The 23622-nt window shown below is 46.1% G+C and overlaps 1 protein-coding gene across 1 annotated transcript in view; it reads right to left on the reverse strand.

Annotated features, from left to right (window-relative positions):
* GBE1 (1,4-alpha-glucan branching enzyme 1) overlaps window positions 1–21867 on the reverse strand; it is a 319711-nt gene extending 297844 nt beyond the window's left edge. Inside the window, exon 1 of the mRNA XM_084624305.1 lies at window positions 21644–21867. Coding sequence (XP_084480431.1) covers window positions 21644–21744 — 101 coding nt within the window. The 5' untranslated portion in view covers window positions 21745–21867. The remainder of the gene's footprint in view (window positions 1–21643) is intronic.
* Window positions 21868–23622: the final 1755 nt, after the last annotated feature.

Raw genomic sequence — 23622 nt, forward strand, 5'->3', positions numbered from 1 at the left:
CAGGGACTAGTTTCCTGGCAGGAACTATGAAAAACCTTTGGGAAGCTCATGGGGTAAATCACTTGGTTGCCACTCCTTACCATCATCAAACAAATGGCATGGTGGAGAAGTTTAATGGAACTTTGGGGGCCATGATACGTAAATTCGTAAATGAGCACTCCAATGATTGGGACCTAGTATTGCAGCAGTTGCTCTTTGCCTACAGAGCTGTACCACATCCCAGTTTAGGGTTTTCCCCATTTGAACTTGTATATGGCCGTGAGGTTAAGGGGCCATTGCAGTTGGTGAAGCAGCAATGGGAGGGATTTACACCTTCTCCAGGAACTAACATTCTGGACTTTGTAACCAACCTACAAAACACCCTCCGAACCTCTTTAGCCCTTGCTAGAGAAAACTTACAGGATGCTCAAAAAGAGCAAAAAGCCTGGTATGATAAACATGCCAGAGAGCGTTCCTTCAAAGTAGGAGACCAGGTCATGGTCTTAAAGGCACTCCAGGCCCATAAAATGGAAGCATCATGGGAAGGGCCATTCACGGTCCAGGAGCGCCTGGGAGCTGTTAATTATCTCATAGCATTCCCCACCTCCAACCGAAAGCCTAAGGTGTACCATATTAATTCTCTAAAGCCCTTTTATTCCAGAGAATTAAAGGTTTGTCAGTTTACAGCCCAGGGAGGAGACGACGCTGAGTGGCCTGAAGGTGTCTATTACGAAGGGAAATGTGCTGGTGGTGTGGAAGAGGTGAACCTCTCCATGACCCTTGGGCGTATGCAGCGACAGCAGATCCAGGAGCTGTGCACTAGCTACGCGCCAACGTTCTCAGCCACCCCAGGACTGACTGAACGGGCATACCACTCCATTGACACAGGTAATGCTCACCCAATTAGGGTCCAACCTTACCGGGTGTCTCCTCAAGCTAAAACTGCTATAGAACGGGAGATCCAGGATATGTTACAGATGGGTGTAATCCGCCCCTCTGAAAGTGCATGGGCATCTCCAGTGGTTCTAGTTCCCAAACCAGATGGGGAAATACGTTTTTGCGTGGACTACCGTAAGCTAAATGCTGTAACTCGCCCAGACAACTATCCCATGCCACGCACAGATGAACTATTAGAGAAACTGGGACAGGCCCAGTTCATCTCTACCTTGGACTTAACCAAGGGGTACTGGCAGGTACCGCTAGATGAATCTGCCAAGGAAAGGTCAGCCTTCATCACACATCTCGGGCTGTATGAATTTAATGTACTCCCTTTCGGGCTGCGAAATGCACCCGCCACTTTCCAAAGACTTGTAGATGGTCTCCTAGCGGGATTAGGAGAATATGCAGTCGCCTACCTTGACGATGTGGCCATATTTTCGGATTCCTGGGCAGACCACCTGGAACATCTACAAAAAGTCCTTGAGCGCATAAGGGAGGCAGGACTAACTGTTAAGGCTAAGAAGTGTCAAATAGGCCTAAACAGAGTGACTTACCTTGGACACCAGGTGGGTCAAGGAACTATCAGCCCCCTACAGGCCCAAGTGGATGCTATCCAAAAGTGGCCTGTCCCAAAGTCAAAGAAACAGGTTCAATCCTTCTTAGGCTTGGCCGGTTATTACAGACGATTTGTACCGCACTACAGCCAAATCGCTGCCCCACTGACAGACCTAACCAAAAAGAAACAGCCAAATGCTGTTCAGTGGACCGGAAAGTGTCAGAAGGCCTTTAACAAGCTTAAAGCGACACTCATGTCTGACCCTGTACTAAGGGCCCCAGACTTTGACAAACCGTTCCTAGTAACCACAGATGCATCCGAGCGTGGTGTGGGAGCAGTTTTAATGCAGAAAGGACCTGATCAAGAATTCCACCCTGTAGTGTTTCTCAGCAAAAAACTGTCTGAGAGGGAAAGCAACTGGTCAGTCACTGAAAAAGAATGTTATGCCATTGTCTACGCTCTGGAAAAGCTACGCCCATATGTTTGGGGACGGCGTTTCCACCTGCAAACCGACCATGCTGCACTAAAGTGGCTTCACACCGTCAAAGAAACTAACAGAAAACTTCTTCGGTGGAGTTTAGCTCTCCAAGATTTTGATTTCGACATCCAACACATCTCAGAAGCTTCTAACAAAGTGGCTGATGCACTCTCCCGTGAAAGTTTCCCAGAATCAACTGGTTAAAATCGTCCTTGAGATGTGGAAAATATTGTTAGTCTTTATGTACTTGGTAGTATATTTAGAGATGCATGTGTCTTATTAACTCTGTTTTCCTAGAGCTCCAGGAAGAAATCCCAGCCAGTGTTTCACCCTAGCTGAGATTTGGGGGGCGTGTCATAAATATAAAGGGAAGGGTAAACCCCTTTGAAATCCCTCCTGGCCAGGGGAAAGCTCCTCTCACCTGTAAAGGGTTAAGAAGCTAAAGGTAACCTCGCTGGCACCTGACCAAAATGACCAATGAGGAGACAAGATACTTTCAAAAGCTGGGAGGAGGGAGAGAAACAAAGGGTTTGTGGGTCTGTCTGTAGTCGTCGTGGCCGGGGACAGAACAGGAATGGAGTCTTAGAACTTTTAGTAAGTAATCTAGCTAGGTATGTGTTAGATTATGATTTCTTTAAATGGCTGAGAAAAGAATTGTGCTGAATAGAATAACTATTTCTGTCTGTGTATCTTTTTTGTAACTTAAGGTTTTGCCTAGAGGGGTTCTCTATGTTTTTGAATCTAATTACCCTGTAAGATATATACCATCCTGATTTTACAGGGGGGATTTCTTTATTTCTATTTACTTCTATTTTTTATTAAAAGTCTTCTTGTAAAACACTGAATGCTTTTTCATTGTTCTCAGATCCAAGGGTTTGGGTTTGTGGTCACCTATGCAAATTGGTGAGGCTTTTTACCAAACCTTGTCCAGGAAGTGGGGTGCAAGGTTTTGGGAAGTATTTTGGGGGGAAGGACGCGTCCAAACAGCTCTTCCCCAGTAACCAGTATTAGTTTGGTGGTGGTAGCGGCCTGTCCAAGGTGTAATATTTTGTACCTTGGGGAAGTTTTGACCTAAGCTGGTAAAGATAAGCTTAGGAGGTTTTTCATGCAGGTCCCCACATCTGTACCCTAGAGTTCAGAGTGGGGGAGGAACCTTGACAGCTTCTATGCTGTGAAGTCTGAAACCATGTTCTACTACTTCTACCATGTTACACTTTATGGATGTCAGATGTTTTTATGTTAGCGACTGGACACCAATTAGCACAAAAGAATTTAAAGAATGGATGGTTCACTGTGTAAAGCAACAGAACTTAATGGCCTAGGTTTTTCTTGTTACACATTGCCAGGGAACACTGAGTGGACACTGAGCTTAAAGCATAAAATTTTTAAAAAGGTCACAAGATTATAGCATTTAAGGGGAAGGCAATACCTAGCCATTTTTCCCCATCCTTTATCAATTAATTTTCTGAATTTACTGAATTTATCGGGTATAATATTAGGGATTTTGTTTAAACCCATTTACTGCTAGCACCCCTCCGCATATGCAGTGCTACTCCATTCAAATCAGTGGTATGAGGGCAACCTGTCCCTTACACAGCATTCAGCAGTTTAGCAAGTGCTTTATACCCAGATATTCCTGGAATGCTGTGCCGTAGTTAAGAGGTTGAAATAATCACATGCCTCAGGGAAGAGGAGAACTGGATATAAGTTACCTTTAGAAACTGAACTATGTTGAGTATTTTGCAAAGTTTCTTTGACCTGACGCTTGCAGGATTACAAAATACAGCAGGAAATAAAGGACTGAATTAATATCTCATTAGGAATTAACTTTGCAAAGCTTGATGAAAATTACTGAGGCATTAGGAGTGAAGCTAACTAGGGGTTAACTGTGTTATACAACTGTTTAAGTCATCTCTAATTATGTGGTGTAAGTATATTAAGAATATATAGTCCCAGAATGCTGGGAATAATTAAGAAAGGGATAGACAATAGGACAGAAAATATCGTGTTGCCTCTATATAAATCCATGGTACACCCACAAATTGAATACTATGTGCATATGTGGTCGCCCCATCTCAAAAAAGATTGGAATTGGAAAAGGTTCAGAAAAGGGCAACAAGAATGATTAGGGGTATGGAATGGTTTCCATAGGAGGAGAGATTAATAAAGGTTGGGACTTTTCAGCTTGGCAAAGAGACTGCTAAGGGGAGATATGATTGAGGTCTATAAAATCATGGCTGGTGTAGAGAAAGTAGATAAGGAAATGTTTACTACTTCTCATAACACAGGAACTGGGGTCACCAAATGAAATTAATAGGCAGCAGGTTTAATACAAATAAAAGGAAGTATTTCTTCACACAACGCACAGTCAACCTGTGGAACTCCTCGCCAGAGGATTTTGTGAAGGCCAAGACCGTAACAGGGTTAAAAAAAACCCTCGATAAATTCCTGGAGGATAGGTCCATCAATGGATATTAGCCAGGTGTCCCTAACCTTCGTTTACCAGAACCTGGGAATGAGCAACAGGGGATAGATCACTTGATGATTACCTGTTCTGTTCATTCCCTCTGGGGCACCTGGCCCTGGCCACTGTCAGAAGACAGGATACTGGGCTAGATGGACCTTTGATCTGACCCAGTAGGCCATTCTTATGTACATATGCACGAAGAAAATTAGTTTAGCACATTAGGACAGGTTTAAAACATTGTCAACCTGATATCAATACCAAGGAAAGTAATGGAAGGGCTGATAATGGGACTCTTAATAAAGAATTAAAGAAGATCATATAATCAACATGGGTTCCTAGAAAACAGATCCTGTCAAACTATCCGAGTGAGAGATTACATGTTTGGTTGATAAAATTATCACAGATCTTCACAAACTTCCCTTCTTAGATGCCCATTAGCTTGCTGTGAGGTGATCCAAGCACTGGCTCCCATGTGCCCTTTGCTTACTGGACCCAAGCAGAGTTTAGGCACTGTTCCTGGCTTTGAGCCTCCAAGTTCAGACCTCATGTGTCCCTGTTCTTGGCAGTAGGGATCTGACATTCCAATTGGGTAGACCATGAAACTCGTGTTCTCTCCCTCAAGCCTCCCCAGCAGCTCTTGCACATTCCCCAAAATTCCACTCAAAGTGTGAGCATTCCAGTTAAGCTCTTCAGGGGTATATAGTAGTGAAAGCAAACTGACAACAGACTTTACACAGGGCTCTAAATTATTTACTCTTTATTTTTCACAAGAGATCAAGATTAGACAAAATAATAAACACCCGCAAATGCGTTTTCCTGGTCTCAGTTTCCTCACCACTCTGGAAAAAGTTCTGAGCACAGGCCAGAGTCCTCCAAGGAATCCAGAAGCCTTCCTCTCCCATTGCTCTCCTACACATGGCTTCTCATCCACATGATTCCCTCTCCCCCACCCCGCTCTTATAGCCTCCATCCCCCTTATGGCAGGTGAGACTGATCAGCCTCATGAAGTGAGGCAAGTCCCATACCAGGTAATCTGTTGCTTAGTTACCAGCTCACCTGGGCAGATGGGTTCTTCTGGAGGGAGGAATCAACCTTTTGTCCCGGACGGTTCCATTTCAAATTAGAGAGTGCCTACGTTAATGACCCTTCACTGTTGGAATTCCAGTCCAACATGAAGGTTCAAGGATAACAGAGAAAGCAAACTGCCCATTCAAAAGGTCTTCAGTATGCCATATACACATAATGAGCTCATGATTTCAAACAATTCATAAGCTATATAGATTCCCCAAGTCATCACAAAAGGCAACTGTTGATGTAATATAGTTAAGATTTCTGAACGGCATTTGACCAGCTACAGCACAAAATGTTGATAAACCTAGAATGATACACAATAGACATGGCACACATTAAATGGATTAAAAACGGTCTTGACAGGTCTCAAACTGTAATTGTAAACAGGATGCTGCTAGAAGCACCCTGAACAGATACTGCACGGATCAGTTCGTGGACCTACATTAATATTTTTATCAATAACCTGGAACAAAAACAATCACTAAGTTCGCAGAGGACCCAAAGATTTGGGGAGTGGTAAATAAAAAAAAAAATAAGAAGAGGACAAGTGACAAGCAACTGATACAGAACAATCTAGATCGCTTGGCAACCTGGGTTTCAATACACCCAAATGTAAAATTGTACATCTAAGGACAAAGAATACAAGCCAGATTTACTGGATGGGGAAGTATCCTGGGAAGTAGTGACTCTAAAAAGGACTTGGGAGTCTTGGTGGAGAATCAACTGAACGTCAGCTACCAGTACAACCGTGTCGCCAAAAGTTCTAATACAACCCTTAGACATATTAATAGGAATAAACTCGGGATATTCTATTATCTCTGCACTTGGCACTGGTGCTACCACAACTGAGATACTGTGTCCAGTTCTAGTATTCACAACTCAAGAAAGATGTCGATAAACTGGAGAGGATTCAAAGAGCCATGAGAATGATTAAAGAATTGGAAAACATGCCATATAGCAGTCGACTCTAGGAGCTTGATCTGTTTAGCTTAACAAAGAGAAGGTTAAGAATTTGATCACACTAGATAGAGGAAAAAATATTTGATAATAGAGGTGTCTTCAATCTACCAGACAAAGAGATAACAAGATCCGATGGCTAGAAGCTGAAGGTAGACAGATTCAAACTGGAAATAAAGCACAATTTATTTATTTATTTTTTAACATGGAGGGTAATTAACTGTGGGAACAGTTCATCAAGGGTTGTGGTGGATCCATCACTGGCAATTTTTAAAATGAATGTATGTCTTCTAAAAAAGATTATTCTAATTCCATCAAGAATTAATTCAGGGAGGTCAGAATAGATGATGCAGTGGTCCTTTCTGGCTCTAATCTATGAATCTCTTCAAGCCACATTCATTTTTCTGCTTGACTTTCCACAATTGATATTTTTAGGGTACAATTTAAATCGCAAAACAGACATTTCACTGTTTACTAACCTCCAACTTACCCTGCATCACTTTTGTACAAGAGGAATGAAGAATAAAGAGAAACCATCTCAAGTTGGTTACAGTAGATTCTTCCCGTTACTTTTCAAATATTTTAGACTAGTTTACATACCGGTAGTTGTTTTAATTACAGCTACTAGAAGACCCATTCTGCCATCCTATAACAGTTACAGCCTACTCCACAAGTCTGGCTCAACAAGGCAGGGTTCTGGAGGCCCAAACTGGCAGAGAAAACGGGCTCAGAGGTAGTCTCAGCACATCAGGAGACAGCCCCAAGGGGGTCTCTGTGACCAAAACCATCATACTGAGCACATCCACAAACTCTCCCCCATCCCCACCCCCCAGGGACTTAAACAATTAAGGCTCTCAGTGCTTCACTATGCTTTACAGGCCTATTAGCTTTAGCCCACAAAAGCATTGTGATATGGTATCATACATTCCACAAACCAGACGGTCATATGGTGATATTTTCCATCAGTATTTAGTTTTGCACTGTTTTCTTATTTATATTCATTGTAAAGATTGTGTTGCATAATCAGTATTTTCCAGTATGAGATAATATCATGCTGCCTGGAGATAAAATAGCAAAACAAAGCACATGTGCAAGTCATCTCCTATTCCATTTTCTCATCAGCAGTTATTCCAACCCTCCCTTTCACTTTTTCCCCACCACCACCTTCCCTACCCTAGTTTCCTGGTCACTGAGATTTCCAGTTCCATACAGCTTTATTTGCTCCAAGTAGGCCCTATTTCTCATCTTGACTTCCCAAATTCTCTCCACTCAACAGCGCCAGCACCTTCCCCCTTCAATCCCATTAACTCAATTCTCTACTTACCTTCAGCATTTCAGTCTGCAGCACCCACTAAATACCTTCCCCAGAACCTTGTCACCAAAATATCCAACCAAGGGAGCTACATTCCTAGCAGAAGCATCCACTAACATAGCAGCAATTTGAGTAGAAATAGATGTGCCTTCATTGTTTCAAGGGAAGTTGCATAACAGTTCTCTCTTCTTGTTAGCAGTACATATGGAACTGAAAACTATGAACCATTTATATCTACTATGCTAGTTCATCCAACTACAGAGACTGCTGAATTAGTTTTCTGCAATCCTCCAAGCAAGGAAACAAAACAAAAATCACACATCAAGAACTCAGGAGAATTCACCGTCACTATTCTCTCCCCCATGTCTTATACTTCCAGCTTGGGTTCCACTCCCCTGCCACCCCTGCCCACATTTAGGGCCATGTCACCAGTTACGGATTATCTTGATTAATGATGCAAACAAAAGAGGTTTTTGCCCAGCAGCACAAATTACAGATTGAAAGACTAGGAATTCATTCCTAAACAGCGTCACACTATAAACCAAGCTACTGGAAAACATGTGCTCAGGAGCACATTGTCAATAGATTGTGGAAGCTGCAAAAGCTGGTGAAATATAGAAAGTGCATGTTGGTAATAGCAAAGGAAATTCTAACAGACAACACTTTCTGACATTAGTTCGTAACATTGTAAAATGCTATTACACTGCAGGTATGAATGGTGACACCTGAGCCACTTATGTTGTAAGAGGTAAAAGAGTGAAAATATATACTAAACAACATAAGTCGTTAGCTTACATAACACTCAAGTGTTAACAAAATATTTGAGATAAAGCACATTTCACAGACGTATTTGGCTTGTCTAGAACATATGCAGCCCATTATGCAATATTACAAAGGGGGCTTCCCAAACTTGACACTAAAGCCTCCTTAAATTCCAAAGCTTTTCAATATGTTATCCGTACAGCTCCATGAACTTTTTATATTTTGGGGGGGAATTTCAAGTTATTTTGTTTTATCCAGTTCTTCCCAGTAGTCACCTATGTTAACAAGGCAGCCTAGTAACCACTCTTTATTAACATAGGTAACTACTAGGAAGAACAGGCTTCTGATCAGCTTCCCATTTGGATTCCCTCCCTGACTTACAGTGGCAGAGGAGTTGAGGGAAGAGGGGAATTATCCAACTCTGAAGCTGATCAGGACCCTGTTTTTTCCCAGCAGTTAACCTAGTAGCCCACACTCTACCCCTGGGAATTTAACTAAACCCTAGTGTGAAGATTTGGGAAGCTGCTTTGTTGTGCCAGTGTTAAATAACGGGCTGTATACATTCCAGATGACCCAATTCTCTTGGTGAAATGTTGTGTGTCTCAAATATTTTGCTAACGCTTATTTGAGTGCTTAAGTCTTTGGTTTGGTCTTCATTCACACAAAATGTTTGTGGGTTTTGTTTTGTTTTTAAAATCAATGAGATAAAAAAGTAAATTACCTCACTGTTAAATCCTAAATGGAGACAAGGTACTTGCAGCATTTATTGTAAGGCAGCTAAGAGACCTCAGTACTAACACACCTCACACACAATTTGTGTGACCTCACCTATTTTACCTGACAGTAAAACTCAGGGCATGGCTACACTTGCAAGTTAGAGTGCATTAAAGCAGCTCCGTGTGCTCTAACTCACCACGCGTCCACAATGGCAAATAGAATGCCCGGACTCCGCGGCTAGAGCACTCCTGGTACTCCACCTTGGTGAGTGGAATAACGTTTGATGCGCCCTCGCTGGAGCGCTGTGGCTCCAGCGTGGAAGCCCTGGTCTGTTAATGCTCTCTCATCAGCCTCCAGAAGTATCCCACAATGCCTGCTCTAGCCACTCTGGTCATCACTTTGAACTCTACTGCCTTGCCCTCAGGTGACCAACCATCAGATCTGCCCTTTAAATTCTCTGGGAATTTGAAAATCCCCTTCCTGTTTGCTCAGCCAGGCATGGAGTGCTCTCAGCAAATCTTTCCAGGTGACCGTGCCTCCATGTGCCAGGCAATCCCCAGTATGAAGCAATGGCGAGGTGCTGGATCTCACCAGTGTTTGGGGAAGGAAGCTGTCCAGCTACAGCTATGCTCCAGTCATGGGAATTACGATACCTTCAGGCAGATATCAAAGGACATGATGGAAAGGGGCCATGACTGGGATGCACTGCAGTGCAGGGTTAAAGGGAAGGAGCTGCTGAATGCCTACCGCAAAGCCTGGGAGGCAAACAGCCATTCTGGTGCTGCCCCCACAACCTGCCATTTCTACAAAGAGCTGGATGCAATACTGGGGGGCGATCCCACCTCCATTACAAGTATCACCATGTACACTTCAGAGCCCAGTTCAACAAGGCAAGAGGAGGAGGGTTAAGGCTGCACGCATGCCTCAATGCAGAATAGGGCGTTGATGTGCTCTCTCACATCGCGGGAATAGACCTCAGTGATCTCTTCAAAGGTCTCAGCCAGAACTTGGGCAATACGCTTGCGCAGGTTTCTTGGGAGAGCCACTGTGGTCCTTGTCCCAGTCAGGCTAACTGTGCCATGATGGGCGGGAGGACCATTGCTGCACACAGGCAAGTTGCATATGGGCCAGGCCAGGCGCCGCATTGTAGTAGAAGACTCTCCCTTGCTTCCCAGGTCACCCTCAGCAGTGAGATATCTTCCAGGATGTGGAAAATGTGGGGAGAGTGTTCAGCATAAGGGCCCCCTGCAGCTGTTACCTCTCCCCAAGACAGAGAAACCCAGAGGACAGTACAGCCTTGTAACGATCAGTCACCGTTGACCATGTGCTTACTCACCACTTTGGGGCTCCTGTGGGTTATGTGCACTCGCTTTGGGACGGGCAAATTATGCTATGGTGTAAACTGTGCTTGCCCTTAAGTACGGAGGAATCATTGCTTTGTCTAGGGTGAACAATGCCTGTTATATTTTGCCTTTACAGATGCAACCTTGAGATCTCAACCGTCTGTGTTATCATCAGCCAAAAGACTCCAACGAATTAGGAAGAGGCCATGTAAAAGCAAAGACGACATGCTGCATGAAGTCATGCAACAGTCCCTGAATGAAAATTAAAAAGTGCCGGAGTGGAGGGAGAGTGAAAGGAGGCTTCGCCATCAGAATGAGAAGCGCTGGCACAAAAGCACGGAGCTCCAGCAGCAAAGCACAGAGCAGCTGATAAGCATTATGGAGAGTCAAGCGGACTTGATCCAGGCACTTGTCATACAGGCGGAGCGCTACCATGCCGGACCTCCCGCCCCTCCTGCGGCCATTGTCCCAAAACTCTTTCCTTTGTGCCCCATGTCACCTCCATCCCACTTTCCCCAATATCCCGGTTCTTATCGCCACCAGGTGCCTCCAACACCTGTAGCTTCACCACCCAGCCCTGAAAACTACGACTCTTTACCCAATTCACTCGACCCCCATCACCATGCATTATAGACATCCAAAAGTGCAGCAGCCATTGCACAGCACTCCAGACAGGAACGCTGAGTATAACAGGACATAGCAAATCTCTGATTGTACTGTTCCCCACCCCAACCCCCTTGCCCTTTCTGTTTCCCAAGCAGTTGTGTTTCTTTTCAATAAATAGATTTTTTTGGCTTTGAAAACATTCTTTATTATTGCATAAAGTAAAAGATACCTTTGCCCAGGAAAGCAACATGCTACACTGACTTGCAGTGCAGCAAACACAGATTCCTACTAACATCAGAACCACTGCACTTCACCAGTAATGTTTGGTGCCCTGCACGGGAGTGGCTTTCAGCCTCAAATTGCTCCCTCAAGACATCCCTAATCCTTGCAGCCCCAAGCTGGGCCCCTCTAATAGCCCTGCTCTCTGGCTGTTCAAATTCAGGCTCCAGGTGTCGAACCTCTAAGTTTCATGCCTGAGTGAATCTTTCACCCTTCCCTTCACAAATGTTACACAGATATAACCGCAGGGATATTGTCATCGGCCAGGTCCAGCTTCCCATACAGACAGCACCAGAGGCCCTTTAAATGGCCAAAAGCACACTCCACAGTCATTTTGCACTGGCTCAGCCTGTTGAACCGCTCCTTGCTGCTGTCAAGGCTCCCTGTGTAGGATTTCATGAGCCACAGCATTAAAGGGTAAGCGGGGTCTCCAAGGATCACAGTGGGCACTTTGACTTCCCCTACGGTGATCTTCTGGTCTAGGAAAAAAGTCCTGGCTTTCAGCTTCCTAAACAGGCCAGTGTTCTGAAAGTTGCATGCGTCATGCACCCTTCCAGGCCAGCCTGCATTAATGTCAATGAAATGCCCACGGTGATCCACAAGCACCTGGAGAACCATAGAGAAATACCCCTTCCAATTAATGTACTCGAAGGCTAGGTGGGCTGGTGCCAGAATTGGAATATGTGTCCCATCTATCACCCCTCCGCAGTTAGGGAAACCCATTTGTGCAAAGCTAGCCACAATGTCATGCATGTTACCCAGAGTCATGGTTCTTCTGAACAGGATGTGATTAATGGCCCTGCAAACTTGCATCAATACGATTCCAAAGCTCAACTTTCCTACTACAAGCTGGTTAGCGACCGATCGGTAGCTGTCTGGAGTTGCCAGCTTCCAGACTGCAATAGCCACCTGCTTCTCCACCGGCAGGGTAGCTCTCAATCTCGTTCCTTGCGCCGCAGGGTGGGGGCAAACTCACCACACAGTCCCATGAAAGTGGCTTTTCTCATCTGAAAGTCTGCAGCCACTGCTCGTCATCCCAGACTTGCATGATGATGTGATCCCACCACTCAGTGCTTGTTTCCCGAGCCTAAAGCAGCATTCCACGATGGCGAGCATGTCCGTGAATGCCACAAGCAATCTCGTGTCATATGCGTTACTCAAGTCGATACCATCAGAGTCCTCACTGTCAGTTTGGATCTTAAGGAGTAACTCAACTGCCAAACGTGATGTTCTGACAAGACTCATCAGCGTATTCCTCAGCAGTTTGGACTCCAGTCCCACAGACCGAAAGGGAAAACAGAGCATGCAGTACAAAAAACGTTGAAAGATGGCGCCAAATGTGGACGGAAGCACAGGGATTACTCGGATGCGAACCGATGCATCACGGGGCGTCAGGACAGGACCCAGAATGCCACGCACCTCCAGCCCCCTTCCCACAAGCCACAGCACCAGAATGGGAGGAGGTGCTCTGTGGGATAGCCACCCATAATGCACCACTCCCAATTCCACTGCAAGTGCCGCAAATGTGGCCATGTCAGCGCACTTGCAGCTGTTAGTGTGGACAGACTGCAGCACTTTCCCTACTGTGCTCTCCAAAGACTGGTTTAACTCAAAGCGCCCTACATCTGCAAGCATAGCCATGCCCTCAAGTGCCTTGTCTCCACTGTATTTTTACATCAGGACAGCTAAATGTCACACTTTCATCAGTGAAGACAGTCTTAAACTAGACCTGCTAATCTAGAATTTCCTCTCAAATTAGCTGATCAAAGATAAGAACACACCTTTTTCTTAGTGAAGACAGAGCCTGAAAGAGTCAGGTCAATTTTCTAAGTAGCAAAGGGTATCTGAAGTAAACAGAAGGTGACAGAACACTACTACTCTTGGAAAGACTTTGAGAAGCTAGTCTCTAACTAGCTGGATTTGCAATATCATTAATATTGATTTTTTTGGTCAAATTAATACTACCAAAACCTAGATTTATAGTAGTATGTAACATCAATACTAAAGCTCTACTTCTCAGAGAAAAATATTGAAATACAAGTGAAAAAAAATGATTGAATAGAAAATTTAAGACAATGAGTCTTACTAAAATTTTAGAAAGCTAATAAGTTGGAGAACTTAGACATGTTTAGCTTTAGGGGCAGTTCCACATCACATAAATATGAAGGTGAAATTGAACAAACAGAAGGTGAGTGATTCAGGGAAAAGAGTAGTTGGGTAACAAAACGTGGCAAGTTACTTGTCAGAATATTAAGCATCCTATCATTTTCTTTTTTCAAACAAAAAGTTTACCTCACATTATATTCCATTGCTTTTCCTTTCAGACAGAAGAGTTGAGATAAATATTTTCCCTGTCAAAGACACAGAGAAGCCACAGGGTCTTAATACATCTAAAGTCATTCTAGTACTCTTGAACTACATAAAGAATACACACTACCCTTCCTCTTTCTCCTCCATCCCTCAAGGCTGGAAGTGGAGCCCTGCTTAATACCATCTCCACTTCGTTCTTCACTCTCAAAAAGTATGTGTGTGTTAGAATATCTGTTGGCTAGGACTATCTATATGACTTACTTCATTATTTTTCCTAAATGCTACTGTAGCCCCTCTTCATCTCCACAGTGAGCTAAGCCAAAATTTAGTTTTCCTGAACTTGCCTAGGCTGGCTCAAAACACACACATGCACACAATGCACAGTAGAATTTTAAAATCCTATTTAGTGAAGATTTTCATTTTCCAAATTTTAAACTGATTTTCCTAAAGTCCCACATTATTTTGAGAAATCTCATCATCAGGTTAAAGTAATAGAAAAGACCATTTTTGTTAAAGCAAGCTTAGCTCACTAATTTGCTCAGTGCTCTCCAAGACTTTCTTTCATAATAATGACAAAACTAAGCTCTGGTGTTATAGCACAACCTGCTGGAAAGACAGCACAAGATATTCCAGTGTAGATATTTTCACAAGACCCACAATTTTATAGCAATAAAAAGCATTCTGACTGCAGCCACCAGAAGCCACCGCTAGAAGACTAGCTTTGGACTGCTGTTCTAGCTACCACCAGCACAGGATGTTCTTCTGCTTTCCCTGTCCTGCGAAACAAGTCTCTGTTCCCCTTCCTGTGCTGAACAGCCCCTGGGGCAAGGAGAGAAAGCAGAGCATTAGCTTGGAGACAACCCCTAATCATAGTATCAGAGGAGTAGCCATGTTAGTCTGTATCCACAAAAACAACGAGGAATCCGGTGGCATCTTAAAGACTAACAGATTTATTTGGGCATAAGTTTTTGTGGGTCAAAAACCAGTTCTTCAGATGCATGGAGTGAAAATTACAGATACAAGCATAGATATACTGGCACATGAGGAGGAGGGAGTTACCTTACAAGTGGAGAACCACTGATCACAGGGAGGAGGGATAGCTCAGTGGTTTGAGCATTGGCCTGCTAAACCCAGGGTTGTGAGTTCAATCCTTGAGAGGGCCATTTAGGGATCTGGTGCAAAAATTGGGGATTGATCCTGCTTTGAGCAGGGGTTGGACTAGATGACCTCCTGAGGTCCCTTCCAACCATGAGATTCTATGAATTCAGTCAGGTTGGATGTGGTCCACTCCCAATAATGGAGGTGTCAATACCAAGAGGGAAAATTGCTTTTGTAGCGAGCCAGCCACACCCAGTCCTTATTCAAGACCAAATTAATAGCGTTAAGTTTGCAAATGAATTGTAGTTCTGCAGATTTTTTTTTTTTGAAGGATGGCTACTTTTAAATCTGTTATTCAGTGTCCTTGGACATTGAAGTGCTCTCCTACTGGCTTTGTATGTTACCATTCCCAATGTCTGATTTGTGTCCATTTATTCTTTTACGTAGAGACTGTCCGGTTTGGCCAATGTACATGGCAGAGGGGCTTTGCTGGCACATGATGGCATAACGGTAGTAGATATGCAGGTGAATGAGTCCCTGATGGTGTGGCTGATGTGACTGGGTCCTATGATGGTGTCGCTAGAGTAGATATGGGGACAGAGTAGGTATTGACACTTCCTCCTCAGTTATTGGGAGTTGACCACATCCAACCTGACTGCATTGGCGATGTGATCACTGGTTCTCCACTTGTAAGGTAACTCCCTCCTCTTCATGTGCCAGTATATCTATGCCTGAAGAACTGGTTTTTGAGCTACAAAAGCTTATGCCAAAATAAACGTTAGTCTTTAAGGTGCCACCGGACTCCTCGTTGTTTCCCTAACCATAGTCTCCTCCCAGCACTAAGTGGGGATGAAAGAGAAAAAAAATTTCCACCCCAGCATGGCTATGGTTTCCTAGAACTGGCCTGGGGCAACATTAAAGGGGTAGGAAAGCACAGGCAGAAGCCAGGAGCTCCTGGGCAGAGGAGGAACTGAGAAGGAGGCAGAGGAGAGGAAGAGACTGAGGAGACAATATCCACATATGGGAATGGGCAGGGGTAATACCCATCAGAAGTAGAAAGAGTAAGGCATCCAATGGCCATTAGAGGGAGGAGACTGAAGAGGACAGGGTACAGAGGCAACAGTACAGAGAAGGAGAGGGCCCCACCTATCAAGCACAGCTAAAAAGGGAGAGCCCCCACAACTTGAATATATATATTTTTGCATATCCAAATGAGTTTCCTAAAGTGTTAAACACACAAAAAGACCCAATTTCAGAGAGAACGATCAGAGAAAATGCAGTGAGTTTCAAAAGAAATCTCATGATCACTAGTAGAAGCTGGACTGTTGATATTATTCATGTGGTTTTGCTACTCATATAGTCATGTTAGATAATATTTTGACAAACTCCTGAATCCTAACTACAATATAGCTTCTACCCTTACGATCACTGATGGAGTGAATTATAGCTTTTAGCATAGACATGTCCTGTATGCCAGCCTTACCAATTTCTATGGCATAAATTCAGATGTGAACAAAATGGGAGAGGCAGTCAACACACAGGAGAACAGAACCTAAGGCCAATGTGATTTGAAGATCTTAGAGCAGTTTGGGGAGGGGGAATTAGGTACTTATCAATGTGAAGTCTTTCTGCCAGGGAGAGGTAACAAATAGCTCTGAAAGAAGATGGGAGACTTAACCCAAGCAGCTACTGCACCCACTGAATTAAAGCTGGTTTATTTTCCTTTTGCTTCATAATACCAACATAATACTTTTTCAAGGATCTAAGCACTATACTTGCCAGATGGTGGTATAAAAAGCAGGTGTGGGAGGGAGGTTTCCATATAGTCTATGGATTAACTGAACCAAAGCATCTCAACTACTTTAGATTAAAAACAATTTATACATTTTGCTTTCTGTTCAATATTTTTAGTATTGCCAACTATTACAATTTAAAGCATAAGTTTCACAATATTTGATTTTTTTCCACTTAAGAGTACCAGCTGGAATCCAGAGATTGCATGACAACCTGCGCTTTTTTGTTAAAAAAAGCACACTCCTGATTTAAGCTATATTGGTGATGTATGAACACATGGGGTTGCCAGACTGTATTTGATCTTTTATTTTTAATTTTCACTCCCAGTCACTCTCTTCTGTTTAGCAAGTTTCTAGCCAATTCCACTTCAAGGTTCTCAATCTAGCACAATGCTGCAATGTTTCAGTTGCAAACATTTTAAGAGAGTGTTTATATTTAAAAGTCAAATTTTACCCCGTATCTCTAACACTTTATAACAGTTGAGGATTTGAATTTACTCCAAGGAAAGCTTAAACTTTTTCAGCTAGTTGATTGCTTTGAGCAGTTATTTACATCTTCCATCAAGTGGCTAGATGAATTCACAAATAAATCTAAACAGGTATTTATGTTGAAGACCAAATCCAAGAATTATTTCAATACTGAGGACAGCCTGCCAAGTTCAGAAAATATTCCACTAGAAATTAAATCTCCACTAGAATTCTTTTTCAGCATGGTCCATTGATTAGGACACCAGATTGAACCTTGAGACCTGGGTTCTATTCCTTCCAGATCAGGGGTCTCAAACTCCCAGCCCGCGAGCCATCTGTGGCCCAAGAACCTCCCCAATGTGGTCCGCAGGGCTCCAGCAACTTTGGGGCTGGGTCTCTCCCTTGGTCCCACCTGCCGCCCCTAGGAGCTCCTCTGGCGCGTCCCCTGAGCTATTTACAATGGCCTGGAGCCCCACTCACCACCAGCAGCGCAGCAGAGCTGAGCAGTTTCTGCCAACTTGCTTCACATATCTGCAGGCCCTTCCTGCAGCCCCAGGGCAGGGCTGTGCCCCTGTGCATTGCCCCCACCCAGAGTGCCCCTGCGGCCAATGGGAAGCTGCGGGGGTGGTGCCTCGGGATAGCAGCACAGGGAGGCCCCATGGCCCGCCCCACGTTGGAGCCCCAAGTAAGCGCCACACCCCCCCACCGCCTCCCAGAGCCTGCACCCTCCACCCCTTTCCCACACACCCCCTTCCACCCCCAAACTCACTCACATAGCCCACACACCCTCCCCACAACCCCTCCAGCCCCCAAACTCCCTCACAGAGCCTGCACCCCTCACCACTCCCAGAGCCTGCAACCCCACCCCCGCCTCCTGCCCCAGCCCAGAGCCTGCACCCAAACTCCATCCCTGAGCCTGCATCCCAGAGCCCAACCTCTCACCCCTTCTGCACCCAAACTCCCTCCCAGAACCTGCACCCCACCTCCTACCCCCAGACCCCCTCCCCTACCCAAACTCTCTCACAGAGCCTTAGGCAGGTGGGAGCAGAGTTTGGGAGGGGGGGGGGGAGGTTCTGGGCAGCATGAGTGACATTACTGGCCCACTGGGAGGATTAAAGGACTGGCACTGGCCCTAAGGTAAACCGAGTTTGAGACCCCTGTCCTAGATGTCTTTAATGGAAACTGGTTTTAGCTAATAGCTGCATAATTCTTCCCAAACCCTGCATTATTTAATCAAGTAACAATGATCTAAGACACCTATACTGTGATTTTTGAAAAACAAAAATTTAAGAAGAAATCAGATTTAATGACAAGGAAATAAGCATGGTAACATCTTTAGTAATCTGATCAGCTTCATTCCAATTGCTATGGAAAGCCTTCTAAATACAAGGGTGAAACTCACCAGTTACTGTCAGTTTCAAAGGGAAAGAGACAGGGCAGCAATTCAACCCTAACCCTCCATTCATAAGGAAGCAATAAAGGTGAACAAGTGAAATTTTTCTAGTCTCCTCCTTTTTCTTCCTGCTCCTCAGCAGTAGTATTTCATGCCTCTGAGATTCACAGCTTTCTGGAACTGCACAGTGACTTTTACAATAATTTAGATCATTTAATTCCAAGTGGTCAGACAGCAACAAGTAAATCAAATGAGATTCTTTTGTTTCCCCATGTTATAAGAGAACAGCATAGACAGAGGAAAGAACTGAAAGAAGGAATTTTGTCTGCACAGAATTCTCCCCTCTATCAACAGTTAGGAAGGGAGTTGAGCTCCCCCCATCCTTAATTCTATTTCCCCAGTTCGTACCATTTTAACACCACTTCTCTTATAAATGTTTCCAGGGCTTGCAAAGACAAAAACTGCAAATGGGGGGAAAAAAGGACACCAAAAACCCAAATGCAGATATTAATATACGATGGCCTTACAGCTCTGCTGCTAAGTTAGATGTGAGCCTTAAAATAATTCCCATTTCCTCCTGCTATGATCCACTCTAACATAATTCAAATGTTTGGCTAACATGGAGTAAGATATGATCTATTTTATACATATACTCAGGTATTTGTAGATGAATCTATTTCTACTTCTAGCTAATTCACGGTCTTAAGCTTCATTCTTAAATATTTTTTATCTGTATTGTGCCCATCTTGTTTTAAGTCTGCTGCCAGGGAATACATGTTTCCACAGTAATTTTGTAGCAAGTGACCATTCATTTGCCTGGAACATAACAAGGTATCAGGGCTCATTGGAGGCCCACGTTTCATGGACAAGTCAGGTACATTGCTAAGTAAACTTCAGTGTCAATATGAAATTGGCACACAATGGCAAATTCATGGTGCTTGAAGACTATGGCTGGGACAAAAGTAGACATGTTTCAGAGTAACAGCCGTGTTAGTCTGTATTCGCAAAAAGAAAAGGAGTACTTGTGGCACCTTAGAGACTAACCAATTTATTTGAGCATGAGCTTCCGTGAGCTACAGCTCACTTCATCGGATGCATACCGTGGAAACTGCAGCAGATATTATATACACACACACAGAGATCATGAAACAATACCTCCTCCCACCCCACTGTCCTGCTGGTAATAGCTTATCTAAAGTGATCATCAAGTTGGGCCATTTCCAGCACAAATCCAGGTTCTCTCACCCTCCACCCCCCTACACACAAACTCACTCTCCTGCTGGTAATAGCCCATCCAAAGTGACAACTCTCTTCACAATGTGCATGATAATCAAGGAAATGGCCCACCTTGATCATCATGCACATTGTAGGGAGAGTGGTCACTTTGGACAAGCTTTTACCAGCAGGAGAGTGAGTTTGTGTGTGGGGTTTTTGGAGGGGGGTGAGGGGGTGAGAGAACCTGGATTTGTGCAAGAAATGGCCCACCTTGATTATCATACACATTGTGAAGAGAGTTGTCACTTTGGATGGGCTATTACCAGCAGGAGAGTGAGTTTGTGTGTAGGGGGGTGGAGGGTGAGAAAACCTGGATTTGTGCTGGAAATGGCTCAACTTGATGATCACTTTAGATAAGCTATTACCAGCAGGACAGTGGGGTGGGAGGAGGTATTGTTTCATGATCTCTGTGTGTGTGTATATAATATCTGCTGCAGTTTCCACGGTATGCATCCGCTGAAGTGAGCTGTAGCTCACGAAAGCTCATGCTCAAATAAATTGGTTAGTCTCTAAGGTGCCACAAGTACTCCTTTTCTTTTTGAAAAGTAGACATGTTATTCCCTACAGTATAGGCACAAACAGTAAATGCAGTCAGATTTCTAGCACTGTTAATGATAAAGAATCACACCTGCCAGTCAGTGCCTTCTAAATAGCATTGCCACTGCACCCTCTATTCTAGGGATTAGAAATTTTACCTCATGGCATGCACAGTACATTCTTTCCTAAAACTAACTTGTGGTTTTTAAGCTCAAGACTGGCTTAAAAGACTGTTTTCCTTGTGTGATGTGTATTCTTTAACTCACTAACAAGATCTCAAGGCAAGAACAGTTAAACCAACCAGGATAACATCCTGAACTCTGCTGACTTACACAGGAGGTGGACTGATGAACAGTCTGAGTGATGCAATTTGCGTATTTTGCCGGGTGTAGGTGCACATATTGCCACAAACTGCTGCAAGCCCCAGTACAGCCATTCAAGGTCGCACAGTAAATAACCCTTTCATTCAATTAGACACACGGATTAAACCAGAGACAGGCAGGCAAATATGCAACTCACTGACATAGCACAAGGACTGTGTCACAACGAGGGGTGGGGCCAGAGAATGATTTAGCAGTTCCAATGTATTGAAATGCGCGTCAACTTTAAAGGCGGTTATAGGAGAGGACCGGAAACGCCCTCCCCCTCACTCGCTGCAGTGAATGACACTTAAAAGGCACGTCTGAGAGCAGTACTGAAAATGCCTGTAGCAGCCCACAGCGGCTTGTGTTCGCGCCTCTCATCGGGCGATATAAAAAAGTTTCTTTGCTGAGGTCGCCGACCAACAACATGGTAAATTATGAAAAGGGAACGAAAGGTGGAAACGCAGGTTCCTTGTCACCACCAAGATTCACCTGCTCTCTGGCGTTTCCCAAATTCCCACTGGGGAGAGAAAAACTGCAACCAAGTCAGTTTCACTTTCCTACGAGGGCTGCCGGGCTTGGGGGCCCGGGCGTGCGGGGGCAGCGCGGGCTCATGAACAGCTGTTCTCAGGGCTACGTTTTTAATGGTGATGTCTGGAAACACGTATTGAGACCAGCCCCACCCCGGCCCCTCACTCCCCAGTGCCCACGCAAGGCCAAATTGCGCATTGCCCCTGCCCCCGGAGCAGAGGAGCCCCCCCACCCCACACACACACACCCCCTGTGCCCGGGGACCCCACGCCCGAGCACCGAGCCCCAGGGAAGATGAGAGTCCGCCGGCCCCAGCCTGGCCAGGCGAAGGCGGCTCGGGGGCGGTCACCGGCCCCCGCGGAAGCGCCGCCCCGGGGCCGGCCGGCCTCCCGCTCGCGGGGCTGCGGTACCTGCGCTGGAAGTCGGGCGCGAAGGGGGCCAGGTAGGGGTCCCGCGCCAGCAGCCGCGGCAGCTCCGGCACCGACACGCCCCGCGCGACAGCGGCGGCCATTTTACCCACGGCAGCGGTCGCCGGCTGCCTTGGCCCGGCCTATATACACCGGTGGGGGGGGGGCACGGACAGCCCGGCCCCGCCCCCAGCTGGGGGGCAAGGCCCGGACACCGGCTCCCTGCAGCGCCCCCCCCACCCCCGCGGGTCCGCCCCCGCCCCGGGGAGCCGCAAAGCCCCGCCCCCCGGCCGGCAGCCGCGTGCGGAGCCCGGGCTCTGCGGGGCGTAACGGATGCTTCAGGACCCCTGGGAGCTGCCGGCGCCCGGCCCCCAGCGCTGGGGAGGGAGCCCTGCCGCGAGCCAGCCACGCCCTGGCCGGGGCCCGGGGAGTTTCCTTCTGAGCCCCAATCGCCAAAAGGCGGCGGGTGGCCGCGCGGGGCGGGGCGGGGCGGGGCGGGGGGGGCTTATAACCCTTCCTGTCTGACCCCCCCCCCCCGCCCCGCGCGTCCGTGATAGGGACCGAGCTAAACTTCTAACCACCCCGTTGTGTGGACGGGCTGAATTTGGCTGGTAGCTACGGACCCCGCCCCCCGGTCAGAGAAGCCGAAGCTCATCACACAGTGCAACGAGGGCTGCCATTCTAATACCCCAAACCCAACCCGCTAGCCCCGCCCCCTGCGGCCCCGCCCCCCGCTCCCTGCAGTCCCCCTCCCTCCCCGGCTCGCTCTCCCCCACCTTCCCGGGGGCTGGGGCGGGACTGCAGGAGGCTTGAGGACTCTAACTGCGGGTGCGGGCTGTAGGGTGGGGCCAGAAATGAGGGGGCCGGGGGTGGGGGGCTTTGGGGTGCAGGAGGGGGTGAGGGCGCCGGCTGGGGGTGTAGGCACTAGGGTGGGGCAGGGGGCTTCGGGTTGAGGCAGGGAATTGGGGTGCAGGCGGGGGTATGGGCTCTGGGGTGGGGTCAAGGATGAGGGGTTTTGGGTACAGGAGGGGACTCTGGGTTGAGGCTCCCTACCTGTCCTGGCACCGTGATGTGCCCTGGAAGCGGCAAGCAGGTCTGGCTCCTAGGCCGGTGGGGAGGGGGGCTCTGTGTGCTGCTCTTGCCTGCAGGCAGTGCCCCCCCCCCCCAGCTCCTATTGGCCACGAGTGCCCAGAGCAGGGGCAGCTCACTGAGCCCTGTGCATGCTCCAACCCAGGAGCCAGACCTGCTGGCCGCTTCTGGGGCACACGGCGGTGCCAGGACAGGTAGGCACTAGCTTTCATTAGAGCTGCAGCACCGCTGACCGGACTTTTAACGGGCCAGTCAGCAGTGCTCACCGGAGCCAGCAGGGTCCCTTTTCGACCGGGCAGTATGGTCGAAAACTGAACACCTGGTCACCCTAATTAAAATATATATTGGCCTTTAGTCCCCTAAGATCAGTGGAGTGGAGTCCCCTTTTCCTTTCCCATACACACGCGGAAGACACACTCCTGCCCCCGTAGCTGTTCTTTCTGGATCATGCAAACATTTTTGCATAGCAGTAAAATTACACAATCATGTGTTTGCAGGACTGGGGCCTTCCTTAGTACTAGTATAGTTACATCTTGCTGTGACTGCCTTCATCGCACAACAATAAATGTAGCCACCAATACTGTGAACAACAAAGAGCATCCAAGCAGGAAACTGCAAAGGAGGACATACAATGTATCTGTTGTTTGTGGAGTGAGAGGCAAACAAGTCTCGGCTGGCAAGCTGCATTTAGGTCAGTGAAGGACATGTATAACAGAAGACATATAACAGTGCAGTTCCTCAGCAGGACATAGCGCAAGTTATATGGAATATATGCATATAAAACAGTTTGCTCTTCTCCATGTGGTTTCATTTCTGAGTTTTCACCAATATTCTTTAAACTGCTCATGTGCAAACAATACAAGAAAATCTTTTTTTTTTTTTTTAACTGTAAA

Source organism: Lepidochelys olivacea, assembly GCF_965140295.1.
Source record: "Lepidochelys olivacea isolate rLepOli2 genome assembly, chromosome: 1".
In the NCBI taxonomy this organism is placed as follows: domain Eukaryota; kingdom Metazoa; phylum Chordata; order Testudines; family Cheloniidae; genus Lepidochelys; species Lepidochelys olivacea.